The following is a 21,579-nucleotide window of genomic DNA, read 5'->3' on the forward strand; positions in this document are numbered from 1 at the left end:
GGGGGGGAGGGAAAGGAGAGGAGGGAAGCTGTTATCCCAGAGCATACACACACAAAAATACTGCCAATGTATAGTATACTAAGTGCACACTTCAGCACCCAGGTGAGAATCAGCAAATTCAGCTGTCTCAAGTTTTAAATTAAATCAGAACTAGAGCACCTTCCATTTATCTGTACACTCTGAACAGGTCACATTACAAAGGCAAGGCCTGTACTCTTTAACCTCTTAAAATCTTCCCGGGTGTCAAACCCCAGGTTACTGTATTTCCCATTTGTTCAGTACTAAACAGGTAACTACTCTTTGCCACATCTGCCAGGTGTGGTGGCTACTTAGTCCTCTAGTCCTAGAGGTAGGTGGCTCTCTCCACAGAGCTCCAGGACAGCCAGGGCTACACAGAAAACCTTTGGGAGTGTGGTGGGAGGCACATTCATCCATATAAACACCTTTAATTCCATGAAGGAAGTCGCCTCCTGCATACACCTATTTCAGTTAGGAGTTTTTAAGATTGAAAGTTTTAGTCTATAAAAAGAACATTTGCATATCTTCTTTCTATACTGGTTTTGTTTCTCAAAGCTTCATCTGTGTGGAGATCCTTTTGTGCACGCTCTGTCAGTTTTAAGGAAGTCCATTTACTAAGGGCCCTAAGTGCAGCAATGCACACTTTTACCAGCCCTACGAAGCAGGCTGTGTTCCTCAGACCCTGTACTTGATGGAGGAGCCTGAGAGGAACACAGTGGGGATTTCATGCAGCCTTGTGTACCTCAGTCAGCAAAACCCTATATATATTATTTCTTCTCCCTACCAAGTATACCCTAAATCACCCCAAAGAGGCTTATAAGGATCGATTTCAAGACTGTAAAGTGCTCAAAAATGACGGAGAAAAGTTCCCACATGAGGCTCAAAGACCATTCAAACATAAAAGTCACTCGGGACTTTACCAAGTAAAAATCCCCAACCACTGATTAAATTATGATGTGTCTATAAATTGTCAAAACCATGATGAAGCTCAATGTATACTGATATGAAAATAATTCCAAGATGAAAACACTGTTTTTAAAAAGGGGTATAGTATTCAAGTGTCACAAGATAAATAAATGGGGAGAAAAAATAGGAAATTCTGAAGGGATACATAAGAAACTAATAATTGTAGGGGATGGATATGGTTGGTGGGACACCAGGGACAGAAGACAAGGATTCACAGCAGCTTCTTTAAAAAAAAAAAAAAAAGCCAGGCAGTGGTGGTGGCACAGGCCTTTAATCCCAGAATTCTGAAAACAGAGGCAGAGAATCTTTGTGAGTTTGAGGACAGCCTGATCTACAGATCAAGTTCCAGGACAGCCAGGACTACACCGAGAAACCCTGTCTTGAAAACAACAACAAAACAAACAAACAAAGAATTTTGGTTTTGTCGTCTAGTTTATTGTTTCCTGTTCTTGAATTTGAATCCAGGGCTTTGTACATGGCTAGGTAAGCACTCTACCACTCAACTACATATACCCCTACTCTGCACCTTTTTTTTTTTTTCGGGGCGGGGGATGTGTGATTAAAAACACGAATCATTCCCTGGGAGATGGCTCAGAGAGCTTGCTGCCCAGACATGAGGACCAGAGTCTGAGTTTAGATCTTAGCACCCACATAAAAAAGCAAGGTATAGGCACAGAAGCTTGTCACCCCTACCCGGTGGAGGGCAGGGACAGAGGACGGGAGCGCTGGCTGCCTAGAGTAGCTGGGCTTGGTTCCAGACTCAGAGTGCAGACCAGTTAAGGAAGATACCCAACATCAACTTTGGGCCACATGCGTGTGCACCATGTGTACATAAACCACACACACACACTTTTTAAAAGGATAATGGGTGGGGGTCTGGGGCACGGCTGGGCTGGCAGAGTACTCTGCTAACATACACAAGGCCCCTGGTTTGATGCCCAGCATGGCATCCCCCACACTCATGCCTGCAATCCCAGCACTCAGCTGTGGAGGCAGGGACAATCAGGTCAAAGTCTTCCACAGCCTAGTGCTGATATCCCAGCCTGAGACATCTGAGACTAGAGACGCCCCTCCTTCTCAAAAAAACAAAAAGGAGGGGGACAAGTAAGGGTGACTTTGGAGGAGCAAGAGACAAACAAAGCATCTTACTGGAGGAATAAGGTGTGGAAACAGCTTACTAAAGCTCTCCGGCTGGAGCCGTGGCTCAGAAGTTCGGAGCAGTCATCGCTCTTGCAGACACGGGTTAGATTCCCAACACCCACACGTTCACAGTCATCCATAACCCCTCTGCTGCCCTCTTTGGCCTCCTCTGGCACCAAGCACATACATGACATGCAGGCAGGCAGGCAAGACACTCACACACAAAATGAAAGGAATAAGCCTAATAATTTTTTCTTAAATATTTGTAAATGGAATTAAAGCAAAAAAAGAAAGAAACAACAACAAACAGCAAAGCCCTCAAAGACCAAGAGAACACCAATCCACCAACTTCTCCCATGTCCACCCTATTCCCACCATTCTTCTCATCTTGTAAACAGGATGTATTAGCTCAAAGAAATTAAACTGAATTTTCTTGACTAAGGTTAGTAAACAGAACTGAGACCAGAACTCGGGTTTCATAATCCCTTGTCCAGCACTGTCTAGTAATCAATTTGATTTTTCAGTTTCTGAATGAATGCTATTCCTGGTGCTCCTCCCACAGAACCCCTCCCACACTCAGGAGTTCTCACATTCCCTAATAAATCTGTTCGATCTACTTTAAGAAGAGAGAGAAAGAGAAAGGAAGGAAGGAAGGAAGGAAGGAAGGAAGGAAGGAAGGAAGGAAGGAAGGAAGGAAGGAAGGAGGGGGCTGTTTGCTGTTGTCTGTGAAGGTTTGGTTTGGCTGGATGATCCTGAAGATTCTGGTGACTTCCGAATTGAATGGCTGAGCAGCTCTCTCAGGAGATGCAAGGAGCTGTATTTACCTCCCCCTGCTGTGGCAGCTTAACAGCCTCTCCATACTTAATCATGCTGCAGTAACAGCACTGTGGAAGAGACCTGGGCCTCATGAAGGGGTGGCTGGCTTGGTCTCAGTACCCTCAACATAAAATGAGGAGCTGCACTTAGTCTAAAACTTTAGAAGAAAAAAACCCCAATGATTAAGTGTTAGCCCAAACTCATTTCATTAATTAATTCTGAAAAAAAAAAAAAAAAAAAAGCTATATGTTAGATCAATGGTTCAGTTTTGTTACAGTTTTTAGCAACAAAACTTAATACAAGATAAATGAAAACCTTTCTAAAGAGGTGCATTATCTTTAAAACTTTCAACATTTTTTTAAAAGCCTAGGCAATATCTCATTTCTCTTAATTAAAAAAAAAAAATAATCAAAATTTGGGGCTTAGAAAGTTACTCCGGCACTAAACTGGCTTCTCAGGGATGAGAACCTGCGCTCCAGCGCCAGCTCCATGCAGGAGTCACGGCGCCACTTGCCCCAGCACAGGGGAGGCAGACATCCTTGGGGCTCCCTGGCCAACCTGTCAGGCCTGACTGGAGAGACAATGAGAAATCCTGTCTCAAAAGAGGAAAGCAAGCTTCTCCTTTGACCCCCACATCCATGGACACACACGTGTACACACACATACACACTTCACGAAAATAAAAATGTTTTAAAAAGCTAGTAAAAAAGATTGGAAAATTCGCCAGGCAGTTGTGATTCTCGCCTTTAATCTCAGCACTCAGGAGGCAGAGGCAGGTGGATCTATGAGTTTGAGGCCAGCCTCGTCTACAGAGTGAGTTCCAGGACAGCCAGGACTACACAGAGAAACCCTGTCTTGATAAAAAAACAAAAACAAACAAACCTTCACAGCAACCTGGGCTTTGGGGAGTGGATCCATACCACCCACCCGTTTACTTTAGATCCTGCAAGGAAAGTAGGGACTGCAGCTGTTCTCACGATGTTCCACTGTGAGGGCTGAAGATGTCCCCCAAATCCACCTGCGTGTCACGACACGGGGATCAGAACACAAGCTGCTCCCTCTGGCCTCCTCTCCTCGCTCTGCCACCTTCTCGCTGCTGGTAGACTGCCTTGCCTAGGAAGACACGTGTGCATGCTGTGTCTGGGCACGGGGGTGAGCTACTGCTCCCTAGTCAGTTCCCCGGGGCCCAGCAAGATGACTGGCAGAGCCAACCGAACCCCGGGGTGAAGAACTCCGAAAAACCCAGAACCATCCTGTGTGAAAACCCTCTACTCCCAGCACAGGCCTGAGGAAGCCACTCCCAGAAGCATTAGCCCTTTCCCCACATGAGAAAGCAGAAAAACAGATCAAACAAAAGCAATCAGAAGCAAAAAAAGACTACAAGGCCCTAATTTGTAGAAGGACTGCCATGCGCTGGTCTAATAGGAGCCTTTGCAAGTTGCTTGAAAAGCCTGAATTTAGCCCACTTCAAACGCCTGCTGCTGCTCCAAAGGCCATTCTTTGAGCACCCACATGATTGCTAAGCAACTTTGCTCTCAGTCCCCTAGTCTGAAGAATAAATCATTGTTACACAAGAAACTATCCACACCCATGCCAGAAATCCATCTCTCTAGGCCCTTCATGGCAGCCTGATGCTGACCCTGCAGAGCCTTTGCTTGGAGGAGACAAATTCCCTGCCTGAGTGGCTGCTGTGAGTGCCTCGCATTTGTCCCTGTAAGCATTTTGCCCCAGCTGTCATAAAAATGAAATCAAAGATAGTGAGCAACTCAACAGTGTTCATACACACACACACACACACACACACACACACACACACACACACACACACGGCCACTTAATGTTCACCCTCCTCGCTCCCAGAGATGCAGAGATTCTTAGCCCCAGTCACACAGAGCTTCCCTTTACAGGATGTGCGCAATGGGCAAGTCAGCAGCCCTAAGGAAAGGGGGTGGGGCCCTCTATTCCAAACACTTGTCTGAAGCGGCACAATCGCAGAACTGGAATTCATAATGGGTGGTCTTTTTTTAAAACATGAAAATTCCTGTCTGATTTATAAAATTTCAAGCTAATGGCAAGTTACCAGAAAATTCCTCCTAACAATGAGCCAGAATGACCAACTTCCTACCCGGCCATGCCCTGCCTCGGGCATTGTCTGCTGGATGGCCTGCCCCTTTCCACACGGAGTCATTCTCCCCCGCTGCCAACAGCCTTTCCTCCTGCTTATCCCTACTGTGTCCCGCCCGCTTCTCTTAAGTCATCTTCATTCTATTCCGCCTCAAAAACAAAAACAAAACCAAGTCCAACTACAATCCATTACTATCCTAGACACTTTTAACACATAAATCTTCAGGTGCTACTAACATTATATTGTCTGAAGATCACCATCAGCTGACAGAAGGTGAAGCCAGTGATATACCCGAGCTCCAAACAGTTCAGTTCGCCTTCCCAGCCTGAGCTCTTCCTGGGGTTTTGCACAAACTACAGATGCAGCCAAGCAAGTCCACTCAGTGGATCTCAGGCAAACCCCTGCACTCCCCTTCCTCCTGGGCTTGCCCAAGTGAGGTCCATCCACCTCCATTTCCACCCAAAACCAAAGTCTCTTCTGGAGCTGGGTATCCCAGGCCGTCTGTGACTCCTTCACTACCCTGCTCCACAAGCTTTTCTCCCACCAGAGCTGACTTTCTTAGAGCAGAAGCCACGCCCCACCCTCACCGCACACCCACAGCAGGTGCCGAGTGATGCCCAGAATGCCTGCATCAGCCTACTCAGTTCTTTCCAAAATTCTCTTAAGAGTAAAACTCTTAATATTTTAATAATAATGACAAGCATTTTAGAAGTCCACTCTCCCTTTCTGTTTTGGTTTGGTTTGATTTTGCGTCTGGGTCTTGCTGTGTAGACCTTGAACTCATGGCAGTCTGCTGCCTCAGCCTCTTAGGTGCTGGCATTCAGCTTTCCATTTCTTTTATATCACACATAAAAAAGACTGAGGCCGGGGGCTAAGTCACCCAGTGAGGTGCGACAAAGGGCCTGGAACCCAGGTCCCCCACTGTCCCACAGTGGTGACCTACACTAGAAACATAGCTTCAACCCACCAGCCTCCTTCAGTACCGTTACTCATAAACCTGAGGGACTCTTCACCACAGCACCCACTGTTTCCAAGGCCAGTGGCTCGCAGGCCCCTCTCTGCAGCTGCGGAGGAAAGCTCAGATTGCTGCTGCTTTCTTCTGTGTGCTGGAGAACAACAAACATGGGGCCGGGGGCGGAGAGGGGGACTCACAGAAGCACAACCCTGAGAGATGGACAAGGCTCGTGGAATACACACCACTGAGCTCTGAATGTGCCACTGGATCACACTCTACATGAAAAGCTTTTTTTTTTTTTTTTTTTGGCAAATCCATCAACTTCCATTTCTCAGAAACACTAGTAAATCTCATCTCGTACATTTTAAAATTTCTCTTTCAGAAAAAAAAAAAAACATATCAAGCAAACACAAAGGCTAATGCCATGGTATCCAAATAAAATAAAAAACAGGCACATATAATAGAAATACGAGCAATGGGCGTGGATTGAAAACTTAAAAAATGTACTTTCCAAGGTCAGTTTAAGCCTAGACAACTGAAGGCTACAGCTGGCTGCTGTATGTGATTTTGGGTCATGTCTTATCATCTCTCTACATTTAAAATGTTTTATTACATCATTTGTGTACATGTTGGGGCAGGGGCAGGGTGTGCGTGTTGCTCCACACATGAACGTCATAGGACAACCTGTAGAGGTTGGTTCTCTTCCTTCACCACGTGGGTCCCAGAGATCACGCAGGCTGTCAGGCTCGGCAGCACCTTCACTGGCCCATTGCTCTCTACATGTTATTATTTCCTGGGAGGAGGGAAGGCATGCGTGTGCCGCGGTGGGGGTATGGAGGTCAGGGGACAGCTCTGAGGAGCAGGTTCTCTCCTTTCCATCCTGTGTGCTCCAGGGAGGGCTCCAGACACTCCCTCGGGTCATCAGGGTTGGCAGCGAGCACCTCCTCCCAGTGAGCGCTCTCACCAGCCTCATCTGTCTATATGTAAACGCGGTTTTTTTAGGGTAGTGGTTTGACTAGGACACTGCTCTTAAGGGGTTACAGCTGTGTGTGACGTCAGCCGTCAGCCCAGCACTGGGCAGGCCAGCCAGGGCTACCTTAGAGACCCTGTCTCAGAAAGAAGCCCTAAACTATGCTTACTGCAATCCTCTCACTTGCTTCTTGTTTTGTTGTTATCATTCTTAATCTTGTTGGGCTTTTTGGATGCTTGGTCTGGTTTTTGTTTTGTTTTTGAGACAAGCTCTTTTGAAGCCCAGGCTGGCCCAAGAATGACGGTGAATTCCTGATCCTCCTACCTCTACCACCAAATACTGTGATTACAGGCGTGTGCCAGCCACCATGCCCAGCTAAGTTTCTTACTGCTGTGACTCCATATCTTGTCGTGTACTACAAAAAGATTAATTTCTACCCTATTCTTTATTTCAAAAATTGAATCCGTGAACAAATAAATGACAGGAAAAGATACCTAACCTTACTAATGGAGATTAACAGGAGTTGCCTATTGCTGAGTGACATCAGCAGCCACCATAGCATCTACCTCTTACAGACCAGTCTCTGACCTGCCAACGTCCAATGCTGGAGAACGCCCACTCTCCCACCTACTGACTGATGGCGGTGAGGGGATGACAGACAATCATTTGTTTGAGCCGAGGCGACAGAGAAGTGACCTATGCATTATGGCATATTCAGCAATATGGCTGAAAGGAAACAAAACATCTCAAAAAATCTATGAATGAAAAAAGAGTAACATAAAACATAATATATTAGCGCTACGGAACAGTTCACAAGTCTTATAAAGAATTTCTATCTATATCATTATAGAGAATTTGTATTGATGCCATTTGATATTGAAAGATAACTCCTAATCCAATGCTTTTTCTCCAGGAGAAAAAAAATCCGAGGCCACAGTGTACAGTCAAGTAATAACCAAGCTCTCAAGTCTGAAGTTCACCTCTGCTGTCTTCTCTTCTGCCTCTCTGCCTCTCTGTGGTGCCTATAATATGGCTTTTACCCCCAGAGCCTTCCAGCTCATCTGTGAGGAGACACATTCCAACAGCTCCCCAAAATGCATGAAACCACAAACAGTACCAAACCCTACATATACCATATTTTCCTCATGTATCAGTGATAAAATTCAATTTACAAATTAAGCCCAGCAAGAGTAACAATAACTTTGATGATGATGATGATGATGATAAATAAGCAATTAAAGCAAAACACTGTAATACGTTATTTAAAACTTGTGAAGTTTTTATTTCTGGAATCTTCCATTTGCTATTTTGGGCTATGATTGATCACAAGTAACAGAAGCCACAGAAAGTAAAAACCAAGGCCAAGGGACAGAGAGAGGGAGAAGTACCTCATGTCTCAATCTTCCCACCTCACAGCTAAAATGCAGAGGCTGGAGAGACAGCTCCGTGCCTAAGGCGCTGGAAGGAGAACCAGCTCCTGCAAGCTGTCCTCTGCCCTCTCCGTGCATGCCAATACTTGTACATACCCTCTCCACCCACAAAAATAAACGAAAAAAACAATTAACAGAAAATTTCCCAAAGTCAAGGGCCTCAAATTTTTAATCCAGTCCATCCACCAAAGTCTGTATGAAACAGCAGTTCTCCGTCTATCACTGAGACCCATGTCAGCTGACAAAAGCGGTCTCTCACCTCCGCTGTAACCACTTTACCACGCAGACACCATCCTCTGGTTAGAGAGAACTGCTGGGGCTGTGCCCTCTTTCCACAATCCAGTGAAATGTAATACCTCCCAAAGCTGTCTCTACAATCAACCAGAGCCATTTTGTTTGTTTTGTGGTGAGGGGTAGGAGGCCTGGAAATGTTCCACCTTTCTTCTTCCTATAAGAAAGTTAATATAAGCCGGGTGCGGCGGCCCACGCCTGTAGTCCCAGCATTTGGGGGGCAGAAGCAGGCAGATCTCTGTGAGTTCAAGGCCAGCCTGGTCTACAGAGAGATCCAGGGAAATCCTGTCTTGAAAAACCAGAAAAACAAACAAACAGTTAACATATGCAGATTCCCTACTAAATGCTTTTCCTATCTGCTGAGAACTTACAGTGTCAGGTAGACTCGGAGCAAGAAAGGGACTACTAGTGCTAGAACTCACTAGTCCAGCATCCAGGTGGCAGAGCAGGTAGGAGCTATGAATCCATGAGTTCTAGGCCAGCCTGGGCCAAACAAAGAGAACCTGGTGGGAGGGGAAGGAGAGTCAGGCATGATGGCTGACTACTATAACCTCCCAGCACTGGGGAGGCTGAAGAGGATCACCCTGAGTTTTAGGTCAGTATGGGCCACACAGTAAGTTCCAGGCCACAGCGACCTTGTCCAAACGTCTCAATAAATAAATAAATAAATAAATGACCCAACAAGGTGAGAGTGGGGTGAGAAGGAATAAAGGATTCTGAGACTCGGGCTGTGTTTCTCTGTGAAAAAGGGGTGATGTGAGAAAGAGAACTCGGCTGTTCTGACCTTTCCACTCATCTCTGACAGGAGAAAGGTTCTGAACATTCCCCAGCTGGCCGGGAATGAGAAACGCATGTCCAGTGGTGGCAAGCTTAGAAAGCAGGTAACTCTAGCTTACTACTGTGTCTCTGTGACTGTGGTGAGACCCAAAGGAAACAGGAAGCAGAGCTCAGGAAGGTTGTAAGCTCTGAGGGGTTTTGTTGTTGTTTGGTTGGTTGGTTGGTTGGTTGGTTGGTTGGTTGGTTGGTTGGTTGGTTGGTTTAGGTTTTTTGAGTCAGGGTTTCTCTGTAACCCTGGCTGTCCTGAAACTTACTCTGTGGACCAGGCTGTGCTAGGCTCACAGAGACCCACCTGCCTCTGCCTCCCAGAGGGCTGGGATTAAAGGTGTGTACCACCAGCACCCGGCTTATAAACTCTTGAGTTTTAAGATCAGAGATGCGGGGCAACAACAAAAGTAGTGCCCTAAGACTCAAGTATTATCTTCAATAAGACAAGATATAAATGTACATCTTTTTTTAAAGATTTATTTATTTTTGGTCTGCAGAGTAAGTTCCAGGACAGCCAGGGCTGCAAAGAGAATTCCTGTCTCAAAAAACAAAAAACAAACAAAAAGATTTATTTTATGCACATCAGTTTTGCATACGTGTGTGTGTGTGCGCGCGCATGCAAAAGGAAGCCTCAGATAAACCCTCTCCAGCACCCTAAATGTATTTTTTTAAGCACTGAGTTTCCAAGATATCATACCGAAATTCTTCTAGCAAAGAACAGAAAACAGAAATAACTCATAACTCGCTCCTACCCACTTTAAGATTTAGAAATATCTGATGTTCTTTTTATGTACAGGGCTATCTTTACTCTTTTGTTTTGGTAAAATATTAAAACCAGTTGCAGAGACTTTTTTCTCTGAGCAGGGTCTCCTCCGTAATGCAGAGCAGCCTTCTCATTCTGGGCCTCCCGTCTCAAGCCTGTGGAGTGCTGCAGTTACAGACAGGGACCACCGCCACGCTGGCTTACAACCAAGTCTAGTAGCCTTCCTTTTCAGAGCTTTTACCACAGCAGAAACACAGCCGGCAGGTCAGGCGCCCAGTGCTGCTCATCCGAGAATTGGCCCTGTGTGCTGAGCCTCACACGAAGTAGGGCCTTTGCTACATTTGCTTCTTTTAGGTTTCCAACTGAGCCATTGCCTGGCTCAATCCCTTTAACAACCTAAGATGCCCGCATGGGAACAAAATACAGGAGAGTATTCAAAAGATATGCAAACCAATATCAAGTTGAAGAGTAAAAAACAATTGATTCAAAATCCTTCTAGCCTAATTCAATCCTAGTTCAGTCGTGTAGCCCCACCCCTTGGAAGGCTAAAGCAGAGGCACTGCTGTGAATTTGAGGCTAACCTGGGCTACCAAATGAGACCCCACTGGGGAAGAATAGGAGCGAATATCTATCATTGAGAAAATAAAATGCAAACTACCCACACTGTCCCTCTAAAAGTGACTTTTATTTTTATCTTTATTGTAGTTGTAAGCTCTTCAACTTCAGAAAGGTACAAAAAAAAAAAAGCGTTTCTAAAAAAAACAGGATGGGAGCAGAGCCAGTACACTTATTTTAAGACATTCCCAGCACTAACGTGTAATTCACACTGAAGCCATAATTGCAAACTAAACTTTATAATAGAGGTTGCAAAAATATCCCTAGAGTTTGCTATGTTGAAGAGAAAAGCACTCACTATGTGACAATGAAAGCATTAATTTAAGGTGCACTGTGGACTCCGGGAGGAGCATAAAGGCAGAGAAACTAGTGTGGGCTGAGGAAGACTTTTCACTTTGTAAGTGTTCTTTGTTTAGTCTTATGAATCTCATACCATGTCTACATATGAACTATAACAGCTCCTCTTAAATAAGTAACAACCTTCATTATTGTGTGTTGGTGTTACATGTAATTCTTTGCAAGGGGCAACCGATGAAATGCTAAATAAGATGATGCTCATGTTTAAATAAACAGAATAAACCACAGAGGCCAGTGAGATGGCATTTGCTACCAAGCCTGACAAGCTTCAACTCAACTTGTCCTCTGACCCCTGCATGCTGTGACAGTCACACCTCACCTAAATAAATACAAATAAAATGTAATAGATTAATCAGTTCCTCTATTTCAAATAATACTCCTAAACCTATTTCCATTACGATTTCTGCAAACTTGTACCATGACCTAAAAGTAATGTCTATTTGAAATGGCAGATTACTAAGGTCTTCTAAAGTATAACCTCTACATGCAACTGTCTCTCATCTAAAAATAAAAAGAAGAAGCTGGGAAAGGTGGAACAGCTATATTCCCAGGGCTCTGGGAGGCAGAGGCAGGTATATCTCTGTGACTTGGAGGCTATCCTGGTCTACACAGTGAGCCCCAGGCCAGCCAGGACTACACTGTGAGACCCTGTCTCAGTAAACCAAAACATGAGCCAGGTATCAGTGGCACCTTTAATCCCAGCTCTCAGGAGGTAGAGGCAGAAGGATCTTGAGTCCGAAGCCAGCCTGGTCTGCAGAGTGGGTCCCAGGATAGTCAGGGCTATACAGAGAAACCCTGTCTCAAAAAACAAACAAACAAAAAAAGAAATAAATAAAAATAATAATAAAAACTGGGCATGGTGATGGATGCTTGTATCGCAGAGCCAGGGAAGCTGTCAAGTGGCTCCTGTAGCTCCTGTCCATCCTGCTGAGGCCCAGAGCTATAAGAGACTGTGTCTCAAAAAACAAAGAACAAAAGCCAAGGTTGTCCTCTGGCATGCACATTAAGGCACATGCTTACACCTCCACATATTCATACACGCTCTCTCTCTCCCTTCTCCCTCTTCCTTTCCCTCTCACATATACCCCACACACTAAAAACAAATAAATAGATAACAAAAACAATTACATAAGAGACTAAGAAGTTGGCTCAGGAGGTGAAGGGTTTGCTGGCTGAGTCTAAGAACCAAATTTCAGATCCCAAGAGCCCAAATGAAAGCCTGATGCAGTAACATGTGTTCGGTGATCCCAGCACACACCTACCAGGAGATGGAAGGCAGAGACAGGACACTGCAGGCCATGTACAGGCCCGCTAGGCTGGTGTGTGCGGCAATGAGCAAGACTATCTCAAACAAGGTGGAAGCTGAGACTGACACCAGAGCTCGTCCTGACGCTCGTACACGCACATATACACACAAGTAAGAACAAAAACACCAAAATCAAACCAAACCATGGGAAAACATGAAAAAAACAAAACAAAACAACCTCTAAAAGTCAACTCAGCCATATTTATTCAGCTACCTATAAACAGCCCTTCCCTACAGGAAAAGGTGTCAGGGGTCTCTCCACAGCTAACAATCTTTTAATAGATATCAGACAACATAAGAGAATTGTATTGAAGAGGAATGATGTCATCAGTTCATTCTAAGAAAGGAATAATCTTGAAAACAACTTTGGAGGCTTTTTTCCTGTAAGTCCAGTGCTACCTACTTCAGCTGACGAGACGTCTCTACCCAATTAGAAAAAACTCCATAGTAGCCAGGAGATCGGTGATGCTTGCTTGTAATCCCAGCATTTGGGATGTGGAGGCAGCAGGATCACAAGGTCAAGGCTAACCTTGGCTACATGAGACCTTGTCAAAAAATAAAATAAAAAGGAGGTGAGAAAAGGGCTGGAGAGATGTCTCAGTGGTTGAAACTGCTCTTGCAGAGGACTCAAGTCAGTTGCCAGCAGCCACAGCAGGCAGCCTGAAACCATCAGTAACTCCAGCACTGGGGGCTCTGATGCCGCTAGCTTCCATGGACACCTGCACTCATGTGCGCATTTCTCTCTCTGTCTCTCTCTCTCTACACACACACACACACACACACACACACACACACACACACACACACAAATCTTAAATAAATAAATATTACAATTTTAAAATCTGTTTATTTTCTACATATGAACGTTTTGCCTGCATGTATGTATGTGTAGCAAGCACCTGCCTGGTGTGGAAGAGGACATCAAACGCCCTGGAACGGAAGCCGAAAATGGCTGTGGGCCACCATATGGGGGGTTGGAATCCAGCCTGCGTCCTGCACAAGAGCAAGGAGTGTAGTCCGGGATGATGCTCACCCTTAATCCCAGCCCTCAGGAGACAGACCTCTTTGAGATCAAGGCCAACCTGGTCTATACCGAAAGTCCCAGGACAGCCAGGGCTACACAGTGAGACCCTGAGGATTGGGTAGGGGACAACACACAACAAGAACAAGTTGAACTATTTCTACAGCAACATAATTAATTTTTTTTTTATTTACTAAGTTTTTAGTTTTTCAAGACAGGGTTTCTCTGTGTAGCCTTGGCTGTTCTGGACTCACTTTGTAGACCAGGCTGGAGATCCACCTGCCTCCTGACTCCCTGAGTGCTGGGATTACAGGTGTGCACCACAACACCCGACTGATGACTAAAATTTTTTTAAAAAGAAACAAAACTTAATCTCTTAGGTGTCTCTCTGTATTCTTCTAAACTATTAAACAGAGTTAGCACCAAATCAATATTAGAATATTGATAAAATCAATAAAAGAATGAGTTGCCTTTAACAATCCACTTATATATTAGGCTAATGGAGCTGGCGGTGTCCACAGAGGGCAGAAATGGTTCCCTTCTTTGTAGGGAGGAGGGGCTTCTGAAAACTTTCAGGAAGACCACTGACCTGCAGTGACCTGTGCCCACTTGTTTTAACAAGAAGGCATCCCTGGGACTGTACAAACAGCTGCTGCCATCGTCCTTAAGACACATACATGGTTTTTGCAACGTGTTCCATGTTTTGATACTTATGTGATACGTGTGCTGGATGCATGCATGTGCACTGTGTGCTAGCGGGAGCCCCTAAGGTCGGAAGAGAGCATCGGATCCCTGGAGCTGGAACTGCAAACTGTGAGCCACCATGGGCATGTTGGGAACAGAACCCAGTTCCCCTACAAGAGCAGGAAGTGCTCTCCAGACCCCATATATTTTTATTTCACTGACAAGCTGAGTGAAAGTCTGTATTTGGAACACCAAAATAATGTCATCACAGTTTTAAATTTTTCTTTGGATTTTAAGTTTCAACTGAGTTATCTTCTATCCAATGGTATTTCACTGTTTTTGCGTTTCCTAGCTTTCCCACTACACATAGTATCATATATGCCTATCACCGCATGCACGCACAGGACAACCTGCAGGGGTCCGTTCTACCCTGCCGCCACAGGCGTCCCAGGGATCAAACTCAGGCAGTCAGGTTCGGAAGCAAGTACTTTTACCAGCTGGGCCATCTCACTGTCCCTTCTGTTTTTTCAAACAGTCTTGCTGTGCAGCTTTGGCTTACTATATAGCCAAGACTATCTCAAACTTGTAGTAATAATAATACTCCTGGCTCAGAGTCTCAAGTTTGGGGTTACAAGTGTGAGCCGCCATTCCTAGCTAGACTTCTTGTCTTTTAAGGATGGGGCAATTATCTAAGCAATATGGTCTATATGACAGGGGGCAGGAAGGAGAATAAATAGGCATTTTCTAAGGATTTCATCCTCTTTTAAATTTAGTTTAAAATTTTAGACCAATTTAAATTCCTTGAAAACAAAGACTCCTATCTGATTCTTTTTCTCACCTGCACTGAGCGCTGTATTTACTGAATGAATCTGTATTTTACATGAAGCACCTGTATTTACTGAATGAATCCTTCTGTGCCAACAGTTACGAAGGCAGTCCAGCAAGACGGAGCCAAGCCTGCAGACATGAGCTCCACCCCAGAACCCCCTGCGGAGTGAGAGAACAGACTCCTGGAAGTCATCTCTGAACACCACAGTCACTCCATGGCATGCAAGCTTCTGATTTCACACACATATCACACACACACACACAATAATAATCATAAGTTTAAAATGTTTTATTTATGAAGATGGGCTCAGCAGTTAAAAGCTCTGGTAAAAAGCTGTTCTTCCAGAGGACCCAGGTCTGATTCCTACTACCCACAATGATGGCTCACCATCATCTGTAACACAAGTCCCAGGGGTCCTACACCACCTTCTGGCCTCTGGTACTACACACATATGCTGCAAATAAACCTCTATCAAAAAATAAAAGAAGGGCTAGAAAGATGGCTCTGCACTTAAGAGCATATGCTGACCTGACAGAGGACCAGGGTTCGGTTCCCAGCACCCGCTCCCAAGGACCTGTAACGCCAATTCTAGGGCACTGGGTGTCTCCAGCCTCCTTAGGCATGTGCGCTCATGTCTCACAGAGACATATACACGCACAAATTCAGAAATAATAAAAATAAATATCTTAATGCTGAAGTTTTTCATTAAAAAATAAATAAAAATGTAGACCAGCAAAATGGCTCGGTGGGTAAAGGCATTTGCCACCAAGTCTGACCCACGGCTCCAGAGTCCGTCCACACGGTGGAAGGAGAGGACTGACTTCTCCAAGTTGTCCACTCATCTCCACACACGTCATAGCACACACGTGCTCATGTGCATGTGCACACACAAAGGTATTCACTATAAATCAACATAAAATAAATTAATGAATAGACAAGTAAAAAGATAAACCATGGTTTGCGGGCATTCTGGTCTACAGAGCGAGTACCAGCACAGCCAGGACTACACGAAGAGAAACCCTGTTGTCTTGGGGCGGGGGGGAGAAGGGGGGAGAAGGTAAACCAAGTATTGTTTCCATCTGCAATCTGAGCACCTGAAAAGGAGAGGCAGGAAGACTGTTTAAGTTTGAAGCCTGGCTGGTCTACACATGAAGTTCCAGTCCATTCAGGACTACACAGAAAGATTCGTCGAAAAATAAGATAAAATAAAAAATGTTTTTTATTTATGTGTGGAAATATATATGCTTAGAAATCAGTAAGCCCTCAGTTCAATTTCCAGCACTACAAAAGTGAAAAATAAATAAATAAGTAGGTAAGTAAGGGCTGTGTATGTGTGCGCGTGTGTGTGTGTCAACCAGTAAAGTGTTTGGGGACCTAAATTCAATCCCTAGCACCTATGTGAAAATACCAAACACAGTGATGTGTGCTTGTAATTCCACCACCAGGAAGGTGGAGACAGGAGGATTTCCTGGGGCTCAACAGCCAACCAGTCTAGTCTAACTGGTAAACTCAAGCCAATGAGAGACCTTGTCTGAGGAAGGTACATGGCATCCCTCAGGACGGCATGTGAGGTCATCCTCTGTCCTCCACAACTACCATGTACCCATGTGCGTGCACCCATACACACAGGAATACAGACATACCAGATACACATGTTTTTCTAAGTAAAACAGGATTAGACGTATAGCTCAGGGACAGAGAGCTGACCTAGAGGGCTGGCCATCCCCCAATGCAGGAAAAAAACAAAAACAAAAAACATCCTAGCAGCCTAAAACTACTAACTTTGTATTACGTTAGAATGATACCTTATACATAAATCAATGCCAAAACACTTCTGTTACCCCAACGAAACAAAGTCAAACACCAAAATAAACAAATAAATAAATTATTTTCAGTTCTAAAAACACTGGCAAGATATACACATTGAATTAATCCAGGGTCTCTTCTGTAGACACAGGAGAGACCAAACACAACTCCATGGATGTGCTACCAACGTGTGGTTGAAAACTATGAGCTGAGATTTTACATCTTCTGCCGAGCTTGCTGCCAATAATACCCTAAGGGAGCCAGCAAGGCTCAGTGGGTAAAAGGCACTGCCAAGCCTGATCACTTGAGTTTGACCCTGCCAATACAAACAATGGAAGGACAAACCTCACTCCTGAAAATTATCTTCTGATCTCCACATCCACACTGTGACAGGCAGACCACAGATGTAAGCACGCACCCACACACACAAACACATTAAGTAAATGGAAGTTCTCTAGAACGAGCAGAGGTTTCATTTAGTTTAAAAAAAAAATCCCAGCCAGGAGCTGGTAGCAGGTGGATCTCTGTGAGTTCCAGGACAGCCTGGTCTACAAATCTAGTCCAGGACAGCCAAGGCTACAATACAGAGAAACCCTGTCTCCAAACGCCCCCCCCCAAAAAAAAAATTAAAATCTTACCACCAGGCAGTGGTGGCACACAACTTTAATCCCAGGACTAGGGAGGCAGAGGCAGGGGGATCTATCTCTGTGAGATAGTGAATAATTTCATTCTAGAATAGCTTCTGCTTACACTGTAACTTTGAACAAATCACATCTCAGAAGCCTCAACTACAATATCAACAAAACTGAGGAGTACCCTGGAACTATATGTGGGAAAGATGAGCTATTTTCTTAAGTTCTTTAAAAGTCAGAATTGAAAGTTAAATAATAATATTGATTTTTTTAAATGTATAATAGAGCAATAAGTATGATAGTTACAGCATACAGCAGGAAGGATAGTGGATCTTACATGGCATGAGGTGTCTACATTCCCTTTAACATGGCAAAATAGTAATTCTAAGTACACAGAACAAACAAAACAAAACAAAACAAAACAAAACAAAAAAAAAACAGAAAGAAAACAGAAGCCAAATCACAAAATGACAACCCTAAATTTAACAGTATCAATTATTACATTAAATGTAAATGGCCTAAATACTCTAAGACACGTGTCAAAATAGTTAAAACAAGACCCTGCTACACATTATCTAAAAATTATAATAGATAAAAGTAAAAACAAAGTCATACGGCTCTATTCAGAATCACGAATAAACTAGAAATAATACAAATCTTTTTTCTTCATATTTTTATTTACTTTTTTATAATTTATTAATTTTACATCCCTATTGTAGCCCCCTCCCTCATCTTCTCCTGGTCCCATCCTCCCTCCCTCTTCCCCCTTATCCTCCTCCCCTAGTCCTCAGAAAAGGGGAGGCCTCCTCCCCTACCATCTGAACCCAGCCTATGAAGTCTCATTAGGACTGCCTGCATCCTCGTCCTCTGTGGCCTGGCAAGGCCCCCCGGGGGGTGGGGGGAGTGATCAAAGAGCCGGCATCCTGTCGGAGACAGCCCCTGCTCCCCTTACTAGGGAACCTTACATGGAGACTGAGCTGCCTGAGGCAGGGGGTGAGTTTTCTCCATGCATGGTCCTTGGTTGGTGCATCAGTCTCTGCAGGCCCCCCCCATTACACCAATCGTAAAGGGTGAATGGGTAACTATGGCACAATGTAATAGCCTAGTAATAACAAGAATGCGCACAGATTAAGTTCATTTCTAAGGCATTCATCTGAGCAAAGGAAGTCAGTTTCAGAAGATCCCATTCGTATGACACTGTAGGAAAAGGAAAACTAGAACAGAGAGCGATTACCACCTGTTAGAGATGGGGCAGTATAACGAAGCTTTGCGGGACGGAACTGATGAAATCCTAGTTAGAGATATGACTTCCTACATGTGCTGGAACTCATTCAACCGTACACCAAAGAAGCCTGGTATCAATGTTTTGTTTTGGTTTGGTTTTTTTCGAGACAGGGTTTCTCTGTGTAGTGTGGGCTGTCCCGGATTGGCTTTGTAGACCAGGATGGCCTCGAATTCACAGAGATCCTCCTGCCTCTGCCTCCCGGAGTGCTGGGATCACAGGCGTGCGCCACCGCCTGGCTATTAACTTTTTAAAGTTATGTGTGTGCGTGTGAAAATACGTGCGCTGCTGCCCACAGAGGCAAGAGGCATCCCCTGAACTGGAGTTACAGGCAGTTGTGAGCTGCCGCACGTGGGTGCTGGGAACACAATTCTGGTCCTCTGGAAGAGCAATCTTAACCACTGAGCCATCCATCCCTCGGGGCCCTTACATATTAATTTTTAAAGGTAAAAGTATGTGGCTCATTTCCATCGGCCCTTCAAGACTATGATTTAATGAATAAGAGCAAAAGGAAAACAAGCAAGAACGCCAAATCCTGCTGGCATAAAAGCCACTTCTGAAAATAACTTCCTCATTTACTGCACAAAATATACAGAGCAAAGCCAGTCCTCGGAAACTTCTTCCCAGAAGAGGCCAAGAAAACCGGTCACTCAGATCCAAAATGTGTATATTTGAAAAAATGCCTGTGAATGGCTCTTCTTGTCTGTTCCTATATTTCAGACTTTCCAAGACGCTGCCAATCTCTCCTGGCTGGGTGCCACTCTGGGGTTTACTCAACTTACAAGTGTCCCTTTATGCGTACCTCACGCTCCGGGGTCTCTGGGCAGCCCTAAGGAGGACTCTACAAAAGCAACGGCCTTCGCGGGGAGCCAGCAAGATCCGGGGTGCTCGGCGCCCGCTCACACTAGCCCCGAGGTCTGCGGACGCCGGGCGGGAGGCTGAGACTCCGGGGACCCCGGCGCCCCCGGCGCCCGTCCCGGGCGGGCGCTCCGCAGGCCCCGCGGCGCCCCTGAGAGCGCACCTCCGCCCCGCGCACCGCCCGGAGGCCAGAAGGCCGGGCGAGGAGGCCGCCCGCCGCGATCCCGGCCACCCCTCCCCGCGGGCACCCGCGGACCCGCTCCCCAGGGAGGCGAAGCTCCGGCAGGGCCCACCTTGAGTTGCGACTTGGAGACCTTGCCGCTGCGGTCCAGGTCGAGCGCGGTGAAGGCGTGCCAGATGGCTTTGAGCAGTTCGTCTTTCAAGCCCCCCATGGCCGCGGCCGCGCTGCCCGAACCCAGCCGGCCCGCCCCGTCCGCCCCGTCCGCCTCTGCCTCCAGCAGCCGCTCCACTCGAGACGCCCGCCCGCCGCGCGGTCACCTGACCGCCGAGGCCCCGCCCCGAGGCCGCGCCCCCTCTGCCCCGCCCTCCCCCCCAGCGCCCGCCCCCGGGATGCCCTCTGTCCAGTGCGGGAATGTGAACTCCGCTCCAAGCCCCTCCGGTGGGTTCCGCACCGACTCGGGCCGTCATCAACCCTCGCGTGTGCCCCCAAAGAAACGCCCCCATCCCGGGCAGCACGCGAGCCTGGAGTGACCGGCCTCTGCGGCCGTCCCGCAGTTATTAAAGAAGCCTTGCTGGGACGGCGCCACGGTCTCAAGACGCCAGAGAGCACCCCGAAGGCTGAGGAAAGGGAACCTCTGAGAAAAGCTGGTTCGTGCACTTTGCAAAGCTGTGTTGGTGGCTCTCTGTAGTGGCCTCTGGGAGGCACAACAACAGGTTCTCGTTGGTGGTCTGGTTTGGTTTTTTGAGACAGGGCCCTGGCTGTCCTGGACTTGCTTTGTAGACCAGGCTGGCCTCGAATTCACAGAGGTCCACTGCCTCTGCCTCCCGAGTGCTGGGATTAAAGGCTTGCGCCACCACGCCCGGCTGCAAGAAGTTTTAAGGAGCGATAAGAAGTCAGTGATGGGCTAAGATAGCTCGGTGGACAACGGCCCTTGCTGCCAAACCAGACGGCGCTGAGTCCCGCCTCTTGTACCCACGTGGTAAACCGAGAGCCGCGAGTTGTCTCCTGACTTCCACCGCATGCCCACACGCATAAACACTATTGTGTGAAAAGAAGCTGATCCGCCCAGCAACTTTCTGACTCCAGCAGCAGAGGGGCCTTCACATCTGAGGAAGGGTTCCACAGAGGTGGTGATGCTGTCAGCTGGCGGCTTGGGCTTGCACGGATGGAAATCTCCATCAACCCCAGCAAATCACTCCATCCATTTTATTAATGGGAATGGTTCGCCCACGTAAAAGAAGCTTCCCAGACCTCGCGAAGTGCCCCGTGACTGTAGCTGCTTATTTCCTACCCCTCACCGGTCCTTCACTGGCTACACATTCTCCTGAGAGAAAATGAGCGTGGGATGCCAGATGCCCCAGAAGGCTCTTCCACTGCCTGGGGTGGCGACAGTGACCGTGTAACTTGAATCTGCCAGCAACAGCATTCACAGCGCCTCTTCTGCCCACTACTAAACCCAGGGTAGACTGTGGACAGGATAACTATCAACAGTCAAAGGCAGGAGAGTCTCCCCAGCCAGTGGTGGCACGTGCCCTTAATCCCAGCACTCCTGAGGACAGGCAGGTGGATCTCTATGAGTTCGGGGCTAGCCTGGTCTAGTGAATTCCAGGACAGCCAAGGCTACACAGAGAAACCCTGTCTCAAAATCAAATAATAATAATAAAGCAGGAGATTCTCAGATAAAATGTGTAGTTTATTTTTCCTCTTTA

At 46.2% G+C, this 21,579-nt stretch overlaps 1 protein-coding gene across 1 annotated transcript in view; it reads right to left on the minus strand.

The window, feature by feature from the left end:
• The window catches only part of Swap70 (switching B cell complex subunit SWAP70), a 62,046-nt gene extending 41,902 nt beyond the window's left edge, over positions 1–20,144 (minus strand). The window contains exon 1 of the mRNA XM_055627498.1: positions 19,983–20,144. Within this exon, the coding sequence (XP_055483473.1) occupies positions 19,983–20,081 (99 nt within the window). The 5' untranslated portion in view covers positions 20,082–20,144. The remainder of the gene's footprint in view (positions 1–19,982) is intronic.
• Between the last annotated feature and the right edge of the window lie 1,435 nt (positions 20,145–21,579).

This window comes from Psammomys obesus, unplaced genomic scaffold, assembly GCF_907164565.1.
Source record: "Psammomys obesus unplaced genomic scaffold, mPsaObe1.curated_primary_1811, whole genome shotgun sequence".
NCBI lineage: Eukaryota > Metazoa > Chordata > Mammalia > Rodentia > Muridae > Psammomys > Psammomys obesus.